The sequence below is a fragment of the Salmo salar genome, chromosome 06 (assembly GCF_965601325.2).
Source record: "Salmo salar chromosome 06, fSalSal1, whole genome shotgun sequence".
Lineage (NCBI taxonomy): Eukaryota > Metazoa > Chordata > Actinopteri > Salmoniformes > Salmonidae > Salmo > Salmo salar.
Genome location: NC_138296.1, coordinates 68166711 through 68191153, shown reverse-complemented (window position 1 = coordinate 68191153; position 24443 = coordinate 68166711). Strand labels below are relative to the sequence as shown.

Sequence of the window (24443 nt, the reverse complement as noted above, 5' to 3'; positions counted from 1 at the left end):
CTACAGTCAATATTATACTTTTCTAAGTATTGAGAACACTCAGTAGCAGGTAATGTTGAAAAGTAGTCTTTATTAAAAGCATGAGCTGGCGCACACCCAGAGAAAATGATTTAGTGTAGAGGTGCTGACTACGCTGAAGAAGGCACAGTGATGCCGAAACATTGGTATTTTTTTTGCCCAATAAATTACTGGTAGGTTAAATGGAGTGTGCAACTCTCTTCGTTTTTATAGAAAAGTAATCTTTAGACATGGAAAATGCAGTTGTGTAATTGACTAAAACAAGCAGATAACAATAAACTGGCGTTTGAAAAAGGTCAACTTTTTGCTATGGGATAACCTAGGTAACCACCGGTTGTTTTCCCCAGAGATGGGCGGGCCATGACGGTCCCTGAGGTCCCTCCCCTCTTATCTTCTTTTTCTTCGATGGGGTTTAACGGCAGTTGGCATCCAATATTAATGGTGCATTACCACCACCAGCTGGACAAGGTATTGAATGAGAAAATAAAAAAACATTGTGGGAAAGGGGGAAAACAACATCATACAAAATTAAACACATCAACTAACAAAACCCATCCCACTTCTTCAATCACAGTCCACTCCAAAATACCTCCCTACACGGCTCAGGGTCCTGTGATGGCTCGAACATTCACCAACAGGATTTCTTGCACGGCCTCGGCTGTGAAATCACAAAGACACAAAAAAAATTCAGCTCCCTTCAATGATTCCAATTTTCTTGGACTTCTTCTCCGCTTGCACTGTACAGTTTATGACTATTGCAATAAATAAAACAAAGCCCACCTTTTAACATGAAGCATTTCACTTTCACTCGGTTGATGAGAAACCTTCACTGGTCGTGGAGGCTCTACTACCATTGTTTCTTCCCCGCCACTTGTTCCTTCCAATCTTCTTACCGCCTCCAGATAGGAGACACGCTGGACAGTCCTGACTCTTGCCACCTCAGTCTCCTTCACCTGAACAGGGCACTCCAGGAAATCAGGCACATACTCACCTCCACAACTGCAGCATTTCACTTCATCTGGCATACGATATTCTTCCCTTCTGTCACATGACCAAATCTTTTACATTTATGACACTGAAGGGTTGTGCACAAAAGCTCCAATAGGGTATCTCATGAATGTAACGCCCTGGCCATAGAGAGGGTTTTTTGTTCTCTATTTTTGGTTAGGCCAGGGTGTGACATGGATGGGCGTTCTAGGTTTCTTTTTCTATGTTGGTGGTTTTCTTTGTTTCGGCTGTGTATGGCTCTCAATCAGGAACAGGTGTAGATCGTTGTTGCTGATTGAGAGTCATACATAGGCAGCCTGTTTTTCCTTTGGGGTTTGTGGGTGAATGTTTTCTGTTTAGTTTGTTCCTGACAGAACTGTTGCTGGTTATGTTTGTATAGTGGTCATTCGGTTATTAAAATCTTGTAAGATGAACACATCCTCCGCTGCACCTTGGTCTCATTTGAACGACGGCCGTTACAATGAATCCTAACTTTATATGAGAAGGGAGAGATTCTTCATCTAAGAACAGTAGCATGGATGAAGTGAATTTATTTTCTCCATCTACCATACAGGTCAGTCGATGTGCACCAACCACTCCATCGGTGTCTTCAGTTCTATCCTTATATCCTATATCCTGCCTTTACTTCTTGTGCAACCCCAGAAATAACCCCCTTGATTGGCACCCTGCTACAAAAATCCATACAGGAAACATTCCACTCTGATATCTTTTTGAGTCTTAAAACACGCTTCTTCTGCTCCACAGACACACAAAAATTCAAAATAAGATCACTTCTTGTGACTCTCACCGACTCTACACTTTCCGCCTACACATTCCAGAATTTCCTCAAGACGTTAAACAGATTTCCCAGGTCATATTGATCCAAAACCCTCACTCTGACTAAAAACTAGTCCAGAGATGTATTTTTTTCCACGACAGCTTTACTTCTCGTTTCCCTTTTTCTTTGCCATGGTAAACCACTCATTCTCACTTTCTGTGCTATTATCTTCACCCGACTCACTAGCAGTTTCAAACAAAACCTCAGTTTCCACCATCTTTCCACTATCGTCTCCTGGGTTGAAAGCCTAACAACTGTTATGGTTAGAACACTTTAATTTATAGGCAGAGTTATACGGTCACAATCCACACAATATCAAAAGATTCTGGGAATGTAATGAAAGAAATAAAAGCTGAAATAAATCATTCTGTCTACTATTATTCTGACATTTCACATTTTAAAAATAAAGTGGTGATCCTAACTGACCTAAGACTGGGAATTTTTACGAGGATTAAATGTCAGGAATTGTGAATAACTGAGTTTAAATGTATTTGGCTAAGGTGTATGTAAACTTCTGACTTCAACTGTATGTTTCAATATGTTTGGACTTTTAGCATTTATAGCAATGGTTATCAACTGTACTGCAGGGATGGAACGTCACAGAAAAGTGAAGTTGTAGTGGCAGCTGCAGAGAGGTATTTGGGTGTGCGAGACTTGACATCAGAGGAGTTACAGAGCGTGTTAAGTGGTGGTTTCACATTCTTTCAAGTTGGTGGCCTGAGGTAGGATTAAATATATTTAAATAGTGGAGTAGGGTGGTGTTGTTTTTTATTTTTATTTGTTAACTTTGTTGTGTGAGTGTAGTGTTAGATGGCAGGGTATTTGTTTATTTTATTTTATTTATAAGGGATTTGGACTCCAGACTAGTAGGTGGCGGTAATGCAATATTTATTGGATGCCATCCGCCATTAAACCTCATCGAATAAGAAGAAGAACGCGATGGCTAACACTTCCGGCTTATTGGGAGGAAACGTGCTTCGGTCAAGTACGTTCGGCTTTTGTTTACATATTGTGCATTACGTGAAATGCGTCAACAGATTGAGAACGCACACGGCAGAATCTACCGGTGCAGCAAAAACTTGGGTAAAAAACCTACCCTACCCTATCTCCATCGCCTACTGCCAAAAAGACCAACAGCATGTACAACCGGTAAAGTAAATGTAAATATGATTTTTATTCAACATTCTGCCTTATAGAGACTGTTGCGTCTTTTTCATAGCGACTTCTTTCAGATACATAGCTATGGAGTAACCATCAAATCAAATGTTGTTTGTCACATGCGCTGAATACAACAACCTTACAAACAATGACATTTTAAGAAAATAAGTGTTAAGAAAGCATTTACTAAAATAAACTGAAGTAAAAAAAAAAAAAATTAAGGAGCAAAAATAAAATAACAGTAGTGAGGCTACAGTATATACAGGCGATACCGGTACAGAGTCAGTGTGCGGGGGCACAGGTTAGTCGAGGTAATTGAGGTAATATGTACATTTTGGTAGATAAAGTGACTATACATGGATAATAAACAGAGAGTAGCAGCAGCGTAAAAATGGGGGCCGGGGCGGGCAATGCAAATAGTCCGGGTAGCCATTTGATTAGCTGTTCAGGAGTCTTATGGCTTGGGGGTAGAAGCTGTTTAGAAGCATCTTGGACCTAGACTTTGTGCTCCGGTCGCGCTTGCCGTGCGGTAGCAGAGAGAACAGCCTATGACAAGGGTGGCTGGAGTCTTTGGTAATTTTTTGGGCTTTCCTCTGACGCCGCCTGGTGTAGAGGTTCTGGATGGCAGGAAGCTTGGCCCCAGTGATGTACTGGACTGTTCGCACTACCCTCTGTAGTGCCTTCCGTTCGGAGGCCAAGCAGTTGCCATACCAGACGGTAATCCAACCAGTCAGGATGCTCTCTGGTGCAGCTGTAGAACTTTTTGAGGATCTGAGGACCCATGCCAAATCTTTTCAGTCTCCTGAAGGGGAATAGGCTTTGTCTTGGTGTGTTTGGACCATGATAGTTTGTTGGTTATGTGGACACCAAGGTACTTGAAGCTCTCAACCACTACAGCCCCGTCGATGAGAATGGGGGCATGCTCTGTCCTACTTTTCTTGTAGTCCACAATCATCTTCTTTGTCTTGATCACGTTGAGGGAGAGGTTGTAACAGTCTGATGTTTAGGAAAAGGACAACATTTCACCTGATACTAGACTTCATCCAAACATTACACTGTTGATTTTATGTGCATTTTACATGTACTGTACTTTTCACAGCATTTTGTTGATAACGAAATCTGAAAATACTCTGGATACATTCAGTAAAATGTGGAGTAGGTGCAACATAAGACAAAAAAAATGACAAGGGTTTGAGTGAAAAGACTAGGTGTCTCCAAGTGGCCATACACCTCTCCAAACTGTGCACAGTTCCTAAGTCATTCCAATGCACTTGTATGACTCAAAGAAGTCTTCAGCTATAAGGTGCTTCTTTGAGCTCTCTTAGCTGTGCCGTTGAGGAACTAGAGCAAGTTGTTTGGTTGTTTGAAACACAACCCTGCATCCCTGCGGTCACACAATTACAGTTGTTGTTTACGTAACCCCCCCGCAAAAAAAAAAAAACAGCCCCGCAATCTGGGCATCGTTTTAGGCAATTCAGAGAAACAGATTGTAATTTTGGTGTGTATAGAAAGGAGTCTTGAGTACATTAAGGTGCGTGTTCAACGTCAAAAATGTCTTTACAATAGAATAACCGGCTCATTCTGTTCAGAACAACCCATGGTATGGCACCTTATTAACTGTACATCAAACATAGTGATCTTAAACATTGAATATTACTTTTTAGTCATTCAGCAGAGGTTCTTATCCAGAGCAACTTACAGGATCAATCGACAGATGTTTTTCACTTAGTCGGTTCGAGGATTTGATCCAGCGACCTTTCGTCACTGGCCCAACTCTCTTAACCCGTAAACTACCTGCCACCCCATGAGTTTTATGATATGGAAATGTTAAGTGCACATTTGTACTCGAGGGTATTTGACTTGCTTGTATGACTTCAAAGCAGTATTGTATTATTGTTTTAAACGTCTCATCTTTCAAAATACATTGAGTCATCTTAATTTACAGCATTTCCCTCACTCGGACAACAACACATTTGCTAAAGTTGCCCAATTAGCGGGAGGTATGGGGGCAACTACTTGCCGCGTGTGGTGCTCAAGTTCAGAACGGCTGTCAGTCAAAACCAATATAGCACCGTGATGCGCGTAGCCTGAGCTCTGACGTCAATTATAGTGTATACAGGTATGCGTGTAAAGGGTTAAGACCAGGCCTATTCATTTGAGCTGTAAGCTCACCCCGTTTTAAATAGAAAATCATGTATCCGCCTGCGTAAAGAAGCAAGTGATATTGCCATTGGAGCGCACATGTAACATTACCACTAGAGGGAGCCACAGGCATAGAATGTATTTTTTAAACCACTTGGTTTTCCTGTTTCACTTTCTTCACTTTAAAAAATATTGAAATTGTGTCCATGTTTCCCCACAGTTTATGAGAAATGTACCATTTTCTTTGATGTTATGGTGTTTCCCCTTCCCCAGGTTACCAGTGGGAGTACAAGTAGAGGACAGGCATGAAGCCTGACGGCTGTGCAGGGGTCTATAAGAAGGACTGCTTCTCCCTGCTGTCCAGTCATCCAGTGGAGTACTTCCGCCGGGGCATCCCCCTGCTAGACCGGGACAACCTGGGCTTGGTGCTGTTACTTCGTCCCACGGGACCCTTCAGCCCAGAGGCCTGTGTGTGTGGCCAACACACACCTCCTTGTTGCATGGGGACATTATGTTGGCCCAGCTGGCTTTTCTGCTGGCAGAAATCAGAACAGTGTTAATTTTCAATCTGGGTTGAATGCCCTGTCTTTGCCATCAAATCAACTTTTATTGGTCACATACACATGGTTAGCAGATGTTATTGCGAGTGTAGTGAAATGCTTCTGCTTCTAGATCCGAGAGTGCAGCAGTATCTAACAGGTAATATCTAGCAATTCCACAACAAAACCTAATACACACAATCTAGTGAAGAAATGGTATGAGAATATATAAGTATCAAATATATGGATGAGCAGTGACAGAGTGGCTAAGATGCAATAGGTAGTAAAGAATAGATAGTGAAATTAACAGTGTACAGCAAGTTGCTTTACTATGCTAGACAAAACTGTGTGAAGCAACAGAATGTTTCCCGCAGTGTGTGTGTGTGTGTGCAGGTGTGTGCCGGGGTGTGTGTGCAGGTGTCAGGTCAGGAGGAGAAGAGTCCCAGAGGCCAGTGGATCCTGACCGTGCCCATTTGGCCCCATAGCCTGGGCGTCACCCAGCAGTGCCAGTATGAGACGCTGCCTACAGGTAACCCATCATCCAACCCTCTCTTTTACCCCACACTCTCTCGGTGAAGAGCTTTAGGCCATTACCAACACTGAGGAAATACACCCTTCTTTCCTCTGATCTGTATGTGACATTAATGCTCTTCTCTCCTCCCAGATGTTGATGGGGGTATCTCCAACCTGTCTGTAGGAGATACCCCAGGACTGAAGCAAGGACTGAAGCACAAGCTATGGCAACTATGATCAGGTCAGTTATCCCCGGTTGCATTTCAGGGTTAAGTAATAATTTGGTTGAGACAGACAGTGCCCGTGATCCCTACAGTCAGTTAGTTCTGTCAGGTAACTGTAGGAGATCTGATCCTGTCAGGTACTGCACCAGCTGTAGCTCCTCTGACTCACAACAGACCTTCAATATTAATGCTTTTCAAATCAAATTGTATTAGTCACATGCGCCGAATACTACAGGTGTAGACCTTACAGTGAAATGCTTACTTACGAGCCCCTAACCAACAATGCTGTTTAAAATAAATACGATAAGAATAAGAGATAAAAGTAACAAGTAATTAAAGAGCAGCAGTAAAATAACAATAGCGAGACTATATACAGGGGGGTACCGATACAGAGTCAATGTGCGGGGCACCTCTTAGTTGAGGTAGTATGTACACGTAGGTAGAGTTATTAAAGTGACTATGCATAGATGACAACAGAGAGTAGCAGTGGTGTAAGGGGGGGAGGGGGGGGCAATGCAAATAGTCTGGGTAGCCATTCGACTAGATGTTCAGGAGTCTAATGGCTTGGGGGTAGAAGCTGTAAAGAAGCCTCTTGGATCTAGACTTGGCGCTCCGGTACCGCTTGCCGTGCGGTAGCAGAGAGAACAGTCTATGACTAGGGTGGCTGGAGTCTTTGACAGTTTTTAGGGCCTTCCTCTGACACCGCCTGGTATAGAGGTCCTGGATGGCAGGAAGCTTGGCCCCAGTGATGTACTGGGCCGTTTGCACTACCCTGTGTACTGCCTTGCGGTCGGAGGCCGAGCAGTTGCCATACCAGGAAGTGACGCAACCAGTCAGGATGCTCTCGATGGTGCAGCTGTAGAACCTTTTGAGGATCTGAGGACCCATGCCAAATCTTTTCAGTCTCCTGAGGGGGGAATAGGTTTTGTCGTGCCCTCTTCACGACTGTCTTGGTGTGCTTGGACCGTGTTAGTTTGTTGGTGATGTGGACACCAAGTTAACTTGAAGCTCTCAACCTGCTCCACTGCAGCCCCGTCGATGAAAATGGGTCCGTGCTCGGTCCTCTTTTTCCTGTAGTCCACAATCATCTCCTTTGTCTTGATCACGTTGAGGGAGTGGTTGTTGTCCTGGCACCACACGGCCAGGTCTCTGACCTCCTCCCAATTGGCTGTCTCATTGTTGTCAGTGATCAGGCCTACCACTGTTGTGTCATCGGCAAATTTAATGGTGGTGTTGGAGTCGTGCCTGGCTGTGCAGTCATGAGTGAACAGGGAGTATAGGAGGGAACTGAGCACGCATCCCTGAGGGGCCCCTGTATTGAGAATCAGCATTGCGGATGTGTTGTTACCTATCCTTACCACCTGGGGGCGGCCCGTCAGGAAGTCCAGGATCCAGTTGCAGAGGGAGTTGTTTAGTCCCAGGGTCCTTAGCTTATTGATGAGCTTTGAGGGCACTATGGTGTTGAATGCTGAGTCAATGAATAGCATTCTCACATAGGTGTTCCTTTTGTCCAGGTGGGAAAGGGCAGTGTGGAGTGCAATAGAGATTGCATCATCTGTGGATCTGTTGGGGCGGTATGCAAATAGGAGTGGGTTTAGGGTTTCTGGGATGATGGTGTTGATGTGAGCCATGACCAGCCTTTCAAAGCACTTCATGGCTACAGACGTGAGTGCTACGGGTCGGTAGTCAATTAGGCAGGTTACCTTAGTGTTCTTGGACACAGGCACAATGGTGGTCTGCTTAAAACATGTTGGAATTACAGACTCAAACAGGGAGAGATTTAAAATGTCAGTGAAGACACTTGCCAGTTGGTCAGCGCATGCTCACAGTACACGTCCTGGTAATCCGTCTGGCCCTGCAGCCTTGTGAATGTTGACCTGTTTAAAGGTCTTACTCACATCTTCTGCGGAGAGCGTGATCACACAGTCTTCCAGAACAGCTGGTGCTCTCATGCATGTTTCAGTGTTATTTGCCTCGAAGCGAGCATAGAAGTAATTTAGCTTGTCTGGTAGGCTCGTGTCACTGGGCAGCTCTCAGCTGTGCTTCCCTTTGTAGTCTGTAATGGTTTGCAAGCCCTGCCACATCCGACGAGCGTCAGAGCCAGTGTAGTATGATTCGATCTTAGTCCTATATTGATGCTTTGCCTGTTTGATGGTTCGTCGGAGGGCATAGCGGGATTTCTTATAAACTTCCGGGTTAGAGTCCCGCTCCTTGAAAGCGGCAGCTCTAGCCTTTAGCTCACTGCAGATGCTGCCTGTAATTCATGGCTTCTGGTTGAGGTATGTACGTACTGTCACTGTGGGGATGTATGTAAACAGCTACAAAGAATACAGATGAAAACTCTCTCGGTAGGTAGTGTGGTCTACAGCTTATCATGATATATTCTACCTCAGGCGAGCAATAGCTCGAGACTTCCTTAGATATCGTGCACCAACTGTTATTTACAAAAATACATAGTCCGCCGCCCCTTGTCTTACCAGACACCGCTGATCTCTCCTGCCGGTACATCGTATAACCAGCCAGCTGAATGTTGATATTGTCGTCGTTCAGCCACGACTCCGTGAAGCATAAGATGTTACAGTTTTTAAATGTCCTGTTAGTAGTTTAATCTTCCGCTTAACTCTTTGATTTTATTCTCCAAGGATTGCACGTTTGCTTGCAGAATGGAGGGAAGTGTTTTTTTTCTCTCGATCGTCTAAGAATTCTCAGTTGAGTGTCTGTGCCGCTCGACGCAGCTCTAATTTGTTTTGAACAGCGTCTGCACATCGGATGCATCCACTCATCCCTCTCTCGCCGTCTCGCTCACTCTGTTTGTATGCATTGGAGAGAAGAGGAGACGAGAGTTGACAAATCCTTCCCGTACAATATTAACGTGAAGCGAGGGGAACTGCTCATAGGGAGAAGTGACGAGTCTATCCCTGGATGATTTGTTGTTTGTCCAGTGCAGTCATTGCCGTGCTCCAACTTCAAGGAGCATCTGTCTGTGTTAATTAACAGTTGAAGTTAAGCCTGTGCCCTATGTGACAGTGTGTCTCTCCTCCTCCCCATGTCCCACCAGTGAGTCCAGACCCACTATAGAGCACAGTCTGAGGCTGACGTCAGCCTACTCCCACTACCTGAAAGAGGACGGCAGGCCTGAGATCACCACCTGGAGACTGCATGAATCAGGCCTTCATTGTCGAATTGCTGCAAAGAAACCACTACTAAAGGAAACCAATAAGAAGAAGAGACTTGCTTGGGCCAAGAAACACGAGCAATGGACATTAGACCGGTGGAAATTTGTCCTTTGGTCTGATGAGTCCAAATTTGAGATTTTTGTTCCAACCACCGTGTCTTTGTGAGACACAAAAATTGGATGTAATAAATGTATCACTAGTCACTTTAAACAATGCCACTTTATATCATGTTTACATACCCTACCTACATTACTCATCTCGTGTATATACTGTACTCTATACCATCTACTGCATCTTGCCTATGCCGTTCGGCCATCGCTCATCCATATATTTATATGTACATATTCTTATTCATTCCTTTACACTTGTGTGTATAAGGTAGTTGTTGTGAAATTGTTCGATTACTTGTTAGATATTACTGCATGGTCGGAACTAGAAGCACGAGCATTTTGCTACACTCGCATTAACATCTGCTAACTATGTGTATGTGACCAATAAAATTTGATTTGATTTGAATGGATGATCTCTGCATGTGTAGTTCCCACCGTGAATCATGGAGGAGAAGGTGTAATGATGGGGGGGGGGGGTGCTCTGCTGGTGACACTGTCTGTGATTTATTTAGAATTCAAGGCACACTTAACCAGCTTGGCTACCACAGCATTCTGCAGCAATACACCATCCCATCTGGTTTGCACTTAGTGGGACTATAATTTGTTTTTCAACAGAACCTTCACACTGTATAGCGGCTTTTTGATCAAGAAGAGTGATGAAGTGCTGCATCAGATTACCTGGCCTCCACAATCACCCGACCTCAACCCAATTGAGATAATTAGGGATGAGTTGGACCACAGCATGAAGGAAAAGCAGCCAACAAATGCTCAGCATATGTGGGAACTCCTTCAAGACTGTTGGAAAAGCTTTCCAGGTGAAACTGGTTGAGAGAATGCCAAGAGTGTGCAAAGCTGTCATCAAGGTAAAGGGTGTCCACTTTGAATAATCTCAAACACTTTTTACTACATAATTCCATGTGTTATTTCATTGTCTTGATGTCTTCATTACTATTCTACAATGTAGAAAATAGTAAAAATAAAGAAAAGCCATTGAATGAGTAGGTGTGTCCAAACTTGACTGGTACTGTACACTGCATACAACACAGGATTTGTTGATTGATTTTTTCTACTTTTAAGCAGAGTGGATTCTGACAATCAAAATATTATTTATGATGGGTGGTTCATGTAATGTGAACTCTACAGATGCTGCAGTCTGCTTTGCTGCAGTGCAGTGAGCTGTAGAGGTGATTAGTCTCCCAGGCTGCAATTATGTAACCATGACTAGGGCCCTGAGTTTTTATACACTAAGATCACATCATTTGGGAAACGTCAGGGCTTTAACCATGCCTGTTGTATGTTACTTCCAGAGGGTCCATTGCCCAGGCGAAGGCTGCAGCTGCTGGCCAGACTGGCCCTGGTGGGACAGACAGACCTCGAGCACAACTCCTCTGACCATCTGCTCATACTCATCTGCTCCACCTCTGCCCCTGAGACTGGATGTCAAGGGTTAAGGGTCAGAGCCTCAAACAAACCTGGAGGTCAAAGAACTGGAGAGACCAGGGAATTTACCCATACCTCTCACCAGCAACCAATAGCTTTTGTCTCTGTCTCTCATATTTTCATATCACCACAGAGAAAGACTTTCATTTTAATGACATTTATTGATGATCTTGCAACTTGGCAGTGGCCTATCTCTAGTGGATAGGTATAGGCTACTGCGTCCAGATGTTTACACTTTTTTAAAAACTTTTTATGTTATTTTACATTGATTGAAGATATTATGAAAAGAGACCTTTTTATATTTGAAGGGTTTTAATAAATGTTGACATGAATTCATTTGAAAATGTGCGGAATATAAGGAATAAGGAATAGCACTGAGAAATCGACATGTTTTATTCATTATGTCATTATGCACATGAGCACATACTATTTGGTTTGATAATATTGGTATTGAAAATGAAGGCTATTATGTTACAGCTATTGTACCTTATTTAACACAATAAAATACCTGCAATTAAAGACACCCTGTACATGCATATAGTTCCGCTCTGTAATTATGTCACATTACATTGAATGAGTTCCAGGGATTGTTTGAACGGTACTTCTCAGAGATAACCAAAGGCACACAGGTGGACAGAGAAGCTTCCACGAGCTGATCAGAGAAAAGTGAGCGTTTTCTCACCTGGAGAGGAATGAAAATGAACCCAGGGTACTTAACCTTGAGAGACGAACCTGCTTGTGTGTTAGGTGAAAAGCTAATTTATAGGAACAGAACAGTCATCTCTGCCTTTAGATGAAGAATCACTGGAGTCAGCCTCCTGACAGGCAATTTCTCTCAACACGTTGGGAGTGTTTTCAATATTCTACACACTGCAGAATCCTTAGGATTGTTCCTAATATTGCCCTTCACTCTTTTTCGTTAGACCGAAACTAAGTCAGAGTTTGAGGACATTGAATTTGGAATTTCTTGTAGTGAAAGAAGCAACTCTCCAAAATCTATTGTATTTGGTTGCCTTATATAATGGCCACATTAGTGCTATCAACCGCCCTGCTCTAGCACACAAACCGCTGCTTGTAAACTTGTATCACTATGTGGCCTTAATTCTGTTTTGACATTGCTCACATTCTAGTCAAAATATGATCAAGTCTGTGGCCAAATTTAATTAGTGTGTGTTTCCTTGCCAGGGAAATGCCAATGTTTTTAAACAAAAGTAGGCACTTCACACCCATGTCCCATTCAAATAAACTGGACTTGCTTTGTTTGATCATCTTTGACTTGTTTTATCTCAAGTCCATATCACTCAAATGTTTTTGTAAATGTGCTGTTCTTTGTCTTTCTGTATTTTTCTCCATCTGAGTTCCTCACCACCTAACCCATACATGGTTGGTGGTGTGAACTGTGAATTAAGGCCATTATGACTCACGTCTCTGGTCTTAGAGTTCAGTGATGTTCTGCTGATATTGCAAAGCTGCTGGTGTTGCTTTGTGGGATTTCTGGGATGAAAGCATTCACAGGCTGATTGTTTGACGGTTGGTGAGATCCAGCCTCATTGATGATGACTCATCTTCTTGCTTAGACATGGGATGAATCCTAATACTTTGAAGATGATTCCTTTCCTTAGCTCTTGTCCTTTACCCTCATTGACATTTGTCTATTAGTTATTTCCTATTGTGTAATTTAGATAAGTGGGAATGAGGGATAGAAAACAAGGTCAGAAAGTATTGGGATTTATCACATTTATTTTCTAACTATACACAATGGTGGGACATGTACCCAACTGTCGTAATTGATTAAAAGTAAAGATACCTTAATAGAAAATGACTCAAGTAAATGTAAAAGTCACCCAGTAAAATACTACTTGAGTAAACGTCCAAGTATTTGGTTTCAAATATACTTAAGTATCAAAGTCAATGGTATTGCTAAAATATACTTAAGTATCAAAAGTAAAAGTATAAATCATTCCAAAATCCTTAAGCAAACCAGATGGCACCATTTGCATATCTTTTTAGCCAGGGGCACACTCCAACACTTAATTTACAAACAAAGCATGTGTTTCGTGAGTCTGCCAGATCAGAGGCAGTAGGGATGACCAGAGATGTTCTCTTGGTAAGTGTGTGAATTGGACAATTTCCCTGTCCTGCTAAGCATTCAAAATGTAAGGGGGTCTTCCCTGTGGCTCAGTTGGTAGAGCATGGTGTCTGCAACGCCAGGGTTGTGGGTTCAATTCCCACGGGGGGGCCAGTTCAAAAAAAATTAAAAATGCATGAAATGTATGTATTCACTACTGTAAGTCGCTCTGGATAAGAGTGTCTGCTAAATGACTAAAATGTAAGGACTACATTTGGGTGTCAGGGAAAATGTATGGAGTAGAAAGTACATTATTTTCTTTAGGAATGTAGTGAAATAAAAGTTAAAGTTGTCCAAAATATAAATAGTAAAGTACAGATACCCCAAAAACTACTTAAGTAGTACTTTAAAGTATTTTTACTTAAGGGCTTTACACCACTGAGTTTACACTACAGAGAAAGAGAGCGAGAGAGAGGTATAACGTTCCCCGGCATTCCATGAGCTGCTTCAGAGATGAGAAATTAGGGATTCATTTTATAAATCGTCTCTCTGTGTCGTTGCATGTCACACACAGCTGGTGTAAACATATTAATAGAGACCTGGCACCCTGTGCTTGATTATATACAGAGAGATATCAGTGCAGTACGAAACCATAGCCTACTGGGGAATATTCTGGAATTTCAGCATTTATATTTACTCCGATGGCGTCAAATCGGCCCGGTCTAGTCCTTCCTGTTGTGTAAAGTAATAACAACAAAGACAGAATTAAAAAGATAAATCATTTTTTATTATAACATGCTACAGTTGATAAAAAACATTGTCAACTGATCATTGTGACAGTAGGAGTTGGGAGGACATCATCTTCCACCAGTGGTAATAATGAAGAAAAAAAAACACTTTGTCATCATCATACATGTAAAAACAACAGGGACAGATTCTGAAGGCTCATTTCAAGAGAATAGTGAGTTCTGTTAGCCACATCAGGGCTTTTGAAGCCTCGTTCGTACCTGGCACTAAACATGCATCCTTGGTCCTGATCTTGCCCACATTCTAATTGTGCCCACACAATCAGATCATAATGTGTCTTTTGATTGTATACACCGGTCTACAAATGTGGGCACAATCAGGATCTGGACACAATCAGGACAAAGGACGCATGTTAGAACCAGGTATAAACGGGGCTTAAGAAATGCTTCCATTAGTTCTGCTGTTGATCTACCATTCATACTTATCCTCTTCCACTTCAGCCAATGGGTCAAAAATCAGCCCTTTCCAGAAAGATATGACAACATTACCAGCCAACTGGTAGCTCTAGCATTAGTATAGAAAGAACACTAACACCCAGAGTTCTAGTCACTTACATTCCCATTTATGAGAAGAGGCCAAGAGAACACCCCTCATGAAATGCACTTTAATACAGGTAAAGTAGTCTCATCTAAAAGCTGAGTTACAGTTGTAAACACAAAGGTTAAGTAGCGTTCCACATCATGCTTAGAAAACAGCTAAATATTCAGTAGCGCTTAGCCCCAACAGCATTGCCTTTCAAGTTATCATCCACTGAATGCAGTAGGTGGTGGTACATTATAGTGGTGGCAGCTTTTTTCAGGTTAGTCATATTAGGTAGTTATTCAGATAACTTGATTCTTATATATATTTTTTTTAAACCACCATTTAGTAAATACAAAATCGCAAAAAAATCCATCTACAGTCATCATGAGGAGTGGTACCGTTTTTCTTCCACCGTATCCCGTTGGATGGTACGTAACGTTTCAAGCCTATTTAGTGTTCAACCTGTTAACAAAGCAAGGCCTTTGAAAATTGATACTGCTACAATGTGGAGTGTCCTTCTTTAAAATCACACATCATCATCATCATCATCATCATCAAAACAATGTGTTTTATGATGTGTTTCCACCACATCATAAAAACAACAAACTGCATGATTAAACACTGTACTGAGTAATATATTTATTCAAGAAACAGCAAAGTACACCAATGGAACTCATCCATAACACGATTTATCTCAAAACTAAACAGTTAAGAGTAAAAAATCAATTTAAGCTACATCCCTTTCGAGTACTATCTTTCAGTTCTCAGATTTGCAGCAGTGAAAGCAGTCTTTTCTCCCGTTAAGTCTTTATTACGGCAGTTTTTAACAATAAGAGTGTTAAACCTTGCCTATATAGATTAGACAAAGGATTGTATTGTGTAAAAAAGAAGCGCATTGTGCTTCTGTAGGATTGTAAAACCAAAGTCAAATATTAAGCTGGCTGTTTTGTGCTTAGAGTAGTCTTTCAGACGGCTGGTACCAATGACGTTGGCCTTAATGGTATACTGTCAGACTAGCAGCACCAATTCACACTAATCAAAAAGGATCATATGAAACATCACTGCACTGATATTGTTCAAAATTCAATATAACAAGACTGGATTTCAATTCTGCTGCAATCTAGAAACCCTTTGGATGGAGGAAGACATACGGTTATCTATCATTATTTGCTTGATGTGCATAGCTTCTTTAACCAAATGCTACAAAATCTGATATTGTTCAGTTGGCACCCCCCTGCATATCTGATGATGATTTTTGAATACAATAAAAAAACATTCTAAACAATTTCGACAATGCATCCAGGCAGTTAAGAAGGCAAATGAGGAGCTTTAATTTGATTGATATGTCCGTCTTGCGGTGTTCAGTTCAGTGTTTGCATTCTTAACTTCAAGAAAGGCCTCTAGTTAGGAACTACATAACATTATCAAACATATGTTTTTGCATACAACTGTATAGTGAGGCATAAAAGAGATGACATTTGATTGAACCTAACTTAACGTGACAGGCGTAGAAAGACGTTTTAGGGCGACTCCGCATAGGCTAGATTCAACCCAACGTCACTGTCAAATTCTTTTTGGAATAAAAGGTCATGTTCTGGCTAAGCTCCAAAGCATCATTGTCAGCCAGCTTTGATTTCTTTACAAGAACAATTGCTTAAAACATGAATTGATCTATACCAGGGATCCCCAACCCTGTTCCTGGAGAGCTACCGTCCTGTCGGTTTTCACTCCAACCCTAATCTAGCACACCTGATTCTAATAATTAGCTGGTTGATAAGTTGAATCAGGTTAGTTACAACTGGCGTTGGAGCGAAAACCTACAGGAGGGTAGCTTTCCAGGAACAGGGTTGGGGATCCCTGGTATATGCTGTATCTGTGAGAAAGGAGGGCGGGCCGACAGAGACAGAGGGGATCATCTAACCCAGAGCTAACAGGGAGTCAGTCAAGGCTGGGGTTTGCCGCAGTACTCAGCAAGCTCTCTGCTTGACTGCTTTGGTCTTTGGCCCCTCTGGGTTCCCCTCACCTCAGGCCTACAGTACCTCTCTCTTTCTCTCTCATTCACTTCTAATCATCACACTGAGCTGCAGCTCAGCCCAGCGGATAACTACTCAACATTCTTTACAGGCTTAGGCAAAACAACAACTATTCAATCTAAAGAATCTTTACATTTTATGAAGGGCTTGAAAAAATAGATATGTCACACTATTTGATGTTTTTTACATGGTGTCAGCATCAAATTCACAGCTTTTAAAGCTCACTTCACATTGTAAATGTGACTGAAGTGTAACTGTTGATCTCCTTTTTACATAAAACAATGTAGAGCACCCTCACGTACAGTATGTACTTCCCTAAAGGCATGAGAGATCTTCATATGATGTCCGCTATTTAGACATAAGTCCTTTATTCAAAACATAATAGATGTGTATACAGAATGCATACTGTCCTTCAGGAGTAGAGCAATGTTGAAATACTTATGATGTATGTGTTCGTACTGGATGTCAACCTCCAGTGTAGCACTGAGCATAATGTCATCATCTTCACCCTTTTAGAAGAGGCTGGTAAAACCCTATAAATACTTTATGAATATGATATACACAATGTCTGTTAAATAGATATCCCATTTGAGGGTATGTGAGGCGGACTGGGGGGTGGGGGGGGGTCAGAGTGCATGAAAGAAGCACCATGGACAGGAGAGGGTGGGATGGGGGTAGTGGGTCGCGGACACCAGGAGAATGAGTCTCAGATGCGGATCTGGTAGCCGTCATTCAAGGTACTGAGTTCTGCAGGCTTTCGATCCAGAGCTGCAGGTCTGCAAAAAGAGAGAGATCGGACCAATTAGCTTAGCATCATATATTTTAGAGCAGTAAAAGACAAATAGCCAATCAGACTAAGGCCCTATCACGTTAGCTGATGAACTGTGTTGAACACCTCAGACACACTCAATAACATCCTACTGAAGTGATGATCCTCTTTCACGCACAGAGCAAAGGTAAGATGGGGAATAATTGACTAAACCATTTGCTCATGTAGAGAGCCAGTTAGTCAGTTCCCCAGTGTCAGTGAAGCCTGGGGCATCCTTTAGTGTCATGACCTGGGTGTAATACTGTTTTATGAAGTGTGGTCACGTAGACTGGCTCCCCATAGGTTCTCATCAGCATAGTGCAGTTGTCCTTGGGCTGAGGAGAGCAGAGGGGCAGCATTTTCTGACACGCACGCGCGCACGCACACACACACACACACACACACACACACACACACACACACACACACACACACACACACACACACACACACACACACACACACACACACACACACACACACACACACACCGTCAGGCTATCAGAAGCATCTGATACCTATTGTTGAGCTCAGAGAGTAAGAGTGAGTGATACCAGAATAGGTATTGGGTTTGTGCTGTAAAACAAACACACACATTTAGTTTGTCAGGGAACTCAGAGGGAAATAGAGGAAGAGTTAGAGAAAGAGAGAGAGGTACGGGGCAGACAGAAAGGGAGTAGTGAGTGAGAGAAAGAGAGATAGAGAGTGAAGTATGAAGTAGCGTCAGGACAGACAGTCAGACATCACTTTATAATCCTGCACTGTGGTGTTGCTGTCCTGTCAGCTCAGCCCTGCAGAGTTCTAGCACACAACACTGGCACTGCTAACACACACACACACACACACACACACACACACACACACACACACACACACACACACACACACACACACACACACACACACACACACACACACACCCCCCCCCTATGCAACCAAACCTGGGTTCTCAGACCCAAAATATCCACACACACACACACACACACACACACACACACACACACACACACACACACACACACACACACACACACACACACACACACACACACACACACACACACACACACACACACACACCCACAATACCACACACACACACACGCCTGGGTTCTCAGACCCAAACATATCCACACACACACACACACACACACACACACACACACACACACACACACACAGCACCTTCTATCTCACTGACAAAAATACATTTCAAAGAGAATAAGTATTTCTAAAAAGAGGCTTACGGGTTAGACATTCATATATAAGCACTATCCATAGTAACCAAGGTTTCATATTTCTCCTCTAATGTTGTCTGTTTTCAATATTCTGCTTGGCTCGAAGACCTGAAGGCACTCCTCCTGTCAGTGTTTCTCATGCTCCATTCCCTCCCTCAGAGTCTATTTCCTGCTCAGCAGGGTTGGGGTTAATTCCCCAAATTCAATTATACTTCAATTCTCTCTTGCTGTAAATTCCATTTAATTCAATTCAAATTCCAGATCAGTCTTTGAATTCAGAGATAATTCAATTCTTCTAAATTCCAATGTTAGGTCAATTCCAATAATTAAATTCTCAATTCAATTTTATCCTCAACAATTCCACAACTTCCAATTAGATTTCAATTCCCTCAGGCTTTCAGGCTGATCATGTCACTGTTTACAGTTTTTTCCAACTGCTTACACACAAAATCTTTTCATGTCACACGATTTTTGAAACCTCTCACTCAAAGTGCAAAACTACACACCAAATATCCAAAACCATAAGCTATTTCTCAGCCTCAGTTGTCAATTGCATAAAACACTTTTTTCAAAACACTACACACAATTCTCTACCTAAAACACAAAAATCTAACAGGAAGTGACTTGCTTTCCTTTTCCAAACACAACCAATCAAAATGGTACACTTATTCACCAGGTCACACACACACTCCTCACATGTGCAAACACTAATTGCTTAACTGATCACTAACCAATCACTGCTTTACTGTAGTATAGGCCTATAAATAGGTCAAAGGTCAGATTATCTGTTTTGAACAATGGATGCCAACAATGGACAGAGAGCAAGAGGAGTAGGAGGGAGAGGGAGGGGACAACAACGAGGACAAATTCAAAGACGAAGAGTTGGAAGAGGAGGAAGAAGAGGACGAGGGCAAAGAAGAGAAGGAAGGAGAGCCATCTCTGATGAGATTAGGGCAACACTTGTTGATCATGTGATCAACCACGGTTTGACCATGAGAGGCTGGACTGAGAGTCCAGCCCAACTTGAGTCGATTTACAGTGGCGTCCATAATTCGAACCTTCAGAAATGAGAACCGGTATGCAACTATCTAATGACTATTTTAGCATTACAGTAATGTACTGTAAAATACGTATGACTGCATAGTATTGCATAAACATTTGTAACTCTAAGCCATCCATGTACTGCACTGCATTGAATGAATGAGCTTGGTTATCATGCTGTACTACCTTTTTTTTATACATTGTTTACAGTTCCTACGCTGAACACATACTGTGTTTGAATTCTGTACAGAGTGGAAAGGCAAAGACATCATGGAGGACGAGGACGCTTGTTTACAGATGTACAAGAGACTGCAATTATAAATATGGTTTTGGCCAACAATGCAATTAGGATTCGAGAGATAAGAGAGCATATCTTGAATAATGACACCATATTTAACAACATCAATGCTGTAAGCCTGTCGACCATACAACGCATCCTCCAACAGCACCGAGTGACGATGAAACAACTTTACAAGGTGCCATTTGAGAAACTCTGACAGTCAAGAATATGCGCCATGACTTTGTAGAGGTATGTATGCAACACTACTTCCAGTACTTCAGACATACCATATTTACTCATCTGTATATCGTTTTGTCTGTTAGAGAGTATTGGAGCTGGATGCCCATGTAATTCGCCATGAATTTATTTATGTGGATGAGGTTGGCTTCAACCTCACCAAAACCAGGCGCCGCGGAAGAAATGTAATAGGACAGAGGGCAATTACCAATGTCCCTGGACAGCGTGGGGGTAATATAACTATGTGCTGCCATCACTCAAAACGGGGTCCGTACAACACCGGCCATATGCTCACTTTTCTGGATGCAATTTACACAATGCTTGTCCCTGATCCAGATCAGGACCCTGCTAGATTTGTGGTTTTATGGGACAATGTTAGTTTTCATCGGGCTGTTCTGGTCCAAAACTGGTTTGCCACCCATCCACAATTTGTAGTTTTGTACCTACCCCCATATTCACCTTTTCTAAATCCCATAGAGGAATTCTTCTCAGCCTGGCGCTGGAAAGTGTATGATCGCCAACCCTATGCCCGCATGCCGCTTCTCCAGGCAATGGAGGACGCATGTGGGGACATAGAGGTTGCCTCTGTCCAAGGTTGGATACGCCATGCTAGGAGATACTTCCCTCGATGTTTGGCAAGAGAAAACGTATCTTGTGATGTGGACGAAGTATTGTGGCCAGACCCAGCCCGGAGAAGAGAGAAAGCGTAGTTTAGCACTGGTGACTGCCCCCCCCCCCACCACCAATTCCTGGACTGCCCCCCCCCCCCCCCCCCCCCCCCGGGATCCCACACACAATTGTGTTCTTTACTGTATTCTAAAGAATATACTTTTGGTTTACATATGTTTATGGTTTTGTTGTATGCTACTGTATACAACAGTAATGTTCGGCCTAATAAATATTTTCTGTTTCTACATTGCATTGGTGTTTACAGTGTACTTGTTACCCCTCTCAGCAGATTACTTTCACTGTAGAACATTGTATTGAAATGTAGATATAAGCCTATGAAAGACCAAAGAGCTTTAGATTTAGAACAACAGTGTTTACATGGATATATCCAAAAATGTACTATTATGAACGCAGTGTTTGCCATTTGATGCAAATGCTTCATTCTGACATGTGTCTATGGCATTTTGAATGCAGTGTTACATTTTGAAGGAGATGTGAGGCATTTTGTGTGTGCAGTTTTGGGAATTGTGTGTAGAGTTTTGAAAAAAGGAGACCGTTTTGAAAACGTGTAAGCAGTTGGAAAACTGTAAACAGCCTAGCTATACTGCAAATATAGAAATATTTGAAAACAAATCCTGCATTCAACGTTTGATACTATGTGCATTCATTCCATTAACTAGGAAATGTAAAAATACTGAATTCTAATTATATTAAATTCCACATATGAAATTCCAATTCAAAAAGTCCAAACAGTCTTACTACAATTCAATTACATAACTTGAATGATTGTTGAAATTCGAACTGAATTCAACATAAATTCTCCACTTGAGTGAATTCAATAATTAAATTGGAATTTCAAATGAAATTGGAATTGACCCTAACCCTGCTGCTCAGTCTCCCCCATCCATCGATCCCCATCTCTCCAGCTCCCTCCGCCAGAAATGGTGAGAATAAGCACTCATCTCAACATCAAACCACTCCATCAATGCAGGCCGTGTATGTGTGAGAGTATCGGAGAATACTTCTTCAGTACCCTGGACAGCGCTCCAACTCCCTCCCCTGCTGCTCCGATCAATAGCAATCTGTCTTCCAGGGAGAGGCGGTACACTTAAGAGGCCAGGCTTCAACACTCAAAGCACCTAGTCAGTCGATCAGTTAGTAAGACAGGCGTCAACTCTCTGAGCCACACCATTCTCACACCCCATTCTCACATTAAGGCTTCCCAGCAGCCCTTGTTAAAAGCCCATCTTTCACCACAAGCCTCAGAATTATCATCATTCCTCAACACAAAGAAACACCACTGCTGACCATTCATCAGAATAAAGCCCTAAGTCCTTAGAGAGGACAAATTACTTGAGGGTTGGCTTTCTGTTTTAGGGCTGATCAAAACAATTACAACAGTGATGATCCCCTGTAGGGATCACAGTCCAACATGCCACTGCATGGGTTTCAAAGCTGATTACACAACATAGACCAAAGAGCTCTGTTGAACAATGATAACTCTGGTTTTGGGCAAAGTAAGGAGAGGCTAGTCTATGCTCACTGATGCCAAAGCAGAACGCAGCAGAGGTGATGGCAGGGACCTTTTCTGGTTAGTTGAGTCAGTTGCCACAGGGGGCCACACTGGCTCTGGGACACTCTGGTTGAGGTTACTTATATGGGCTGACCAGTATTGAGGAGAGTAGGCAGGGGGTGTGGAGGGGAAACACAAGGACAGAGGTCCTAGTATGCAGAGGACTGTTAGCAGACTATGCCACATGTCTGAACGTGGATGACTGCCCAGAACTGAAGGTACAGAGGGCAGAGGAGGTGGTCTGTGGTGGTTAGGGGACTCACAGGACATGGGGGGGCCAGTGAGCCAGAGGGCTCTGTGGTGTCTGAGGTTCCATGTATGGACCTTAGGCTAGCAGGCAGAGGAGAGGAGAGGCTGCAGGCCTAGACTCCGAGCTCTGAGGAAGAGAATGTATTCTGACAGGCCAGAAGCTCAGAGCAGGAAAAGGACAAACACAGCAGTTAACATTCAGCAGCCAGCCCTTCCCAGCCCATTACAGAATAGACAACAGCCAGCCCAGCTGCAGTACAGGCTGCCTCTACAATGTACAGCTAAAAAGGAAAGACAGTGAAGATACGAACAGGAATGACAATGACAATTTTGTCTAAAGCAACGGGTCTGACCATCTCGGACTTTCCTTGTCTAAACAACATCATTAAATATTTCATTTTTCCGTAAACAGGTGGTTTCCTTCCAAGCATTAACATATTCCAGTATTATAAACTGGGTGGTTCGAGCCCTGAATGCTGATTGGCTAACAGCCGTGGTATATCAGACCGTATACCACGGCTATGACAAAACATGCATTTTTACTGCTCTAATTGCAGTACGTTGGTAACCAGTTTCTAATAGCAGTAAGGCACCTTGGGGGGGTTTGTGGTATTTGACGGGTTGTGTCATGGTATATTGGCCATATAACCACACCTCCTCAGGCCTTTTTGCTTAAATATAACCTTGCATTTGATATCGGGAAACTGGGCGGTCTAGAAGGTTTCTTGGAGAGCAAATCTATAATTGTTTAGTAGTGATGTGACTCCTATGATGAAGCCAGATGAAAGTGACACAGCCAGAAGAGTGGTAAAGCAGAAAGTTGGCCTAGGGGTCTGTCAGCCTGTCTGAGAGGAAGATCCTAGGGAGGAAATCAATATTTATAATATTCATACACCTTCGTCTCCAGTGTGACACTTCCCACTGGGCACAGACGTCAATTCAACATCTATTCCACGTTGGCTCAACGTAATTTCATTGAAATGACATGGAAACAATGTTGATTCAACCAGTATGTGCCCAGTGGGTTATGACTATTTCATCTCTGTCGCTAAAGTCCATCTGCTGCAAAGACTTTGTCTACAAAGTGAAGTGAATTTCAGACTTTATCTCAGCTTCACATTTGAGTGTTAATGAGAACGATCATGCTGTGCTGAAGCCCACTGCTCAGCAGAGCTCCAGATAACTGCCTTAAGTGCATTACCTCCGTATTCAGTCTTTTTAATGGCACTGCTAACATCTATGGGTACATCTACTGAACCATTCATCCACAACAGAGGAGATTTTCCAAGCTATTCAGGGATACATTAAGCTCTCAAGTCTAGCTATCATTCTGCATTTAACCAATTCGATTTAATACGTTCATAAATCACTGTGGGGATAAAACTCCTGTCTTCGCCAATCAATGTTATTTGGCAGCATTCGCGCCATTAAACAAACCCAACATCTACAAATCTCTGAGGAGGCTTTGCTCGATGAGCAGGCAATGGATGGAGAGAAGAGAGCATTAGCAGGCTTCCACAGATCGGCTAGAATAACATGCTGACCACACCGCCCGCGTCGCGTGCGCGAGCTTTGAAAAATACATTTACACATACATGTTATTCAATCATTGCACCCACAATGCTCGCGCATGTCAACGAGCATCTGCGAGGCCAGGCGCTAAAATAGAACCTGCCTCTCCCATCTCCTCATTGGTTTTTAGGAGCATATACCCACGTGGGTGATTGAAAGATGAACAGAGGTCCACACTGCAGTCCAGTTGGTGGTGGTAAT

General features: G+C 42.7%; 1 protein-coding gene and 1 long non-coding RNA gene across 4 annotated transcripts in view; one reads left to right on the top strand and one right to left on the bottom strand.

Moving 5' to 3' along the window:
• Positions 1-2817: 2817 nt before the first annotated feature.
• Positions 2818-11681, top strand: LOC106578499 (uncharacterized). Of its 3 annotated transcripts, none has more exons than XR_014392709.1 (6): positions 2818-3003; positions 5417-5842; positions 6076-6211; positions 6347-6436; positions 9478-10568; positions 11013-11681. It is a non-coding gene; the product is annotated as an uncharacterized LOC106578499 (long non-coding RNA). The 3 variants fall into 3 exon arrangements; XR_014392710.1 differs by having other exon boundaries at positions 6057-6211; XR_014392708.1 differs by having other exon boundaries at positions 5417-6211.
• Positions 11682-13978: 2297 nt separating this feature from the next.
• Positions 13979-24443, bottom strand: part of LOC106607828 (tubulinyl-Tyr carboxypeptidase 2) — a 50249-nt gene continuing 39784 nt past the window's right edge. The window contains exon 7 of the mRNA XM_082976886.1: positions 13979-17351. Coding sequence (XP_082833012.1) covers positions 17282-17351 — 70 coding nt within the window. The 3' untranslated portion in view covers positions 13979-17281. The remainder of the gene's footprint in view (positions 17352-24443) is intronic.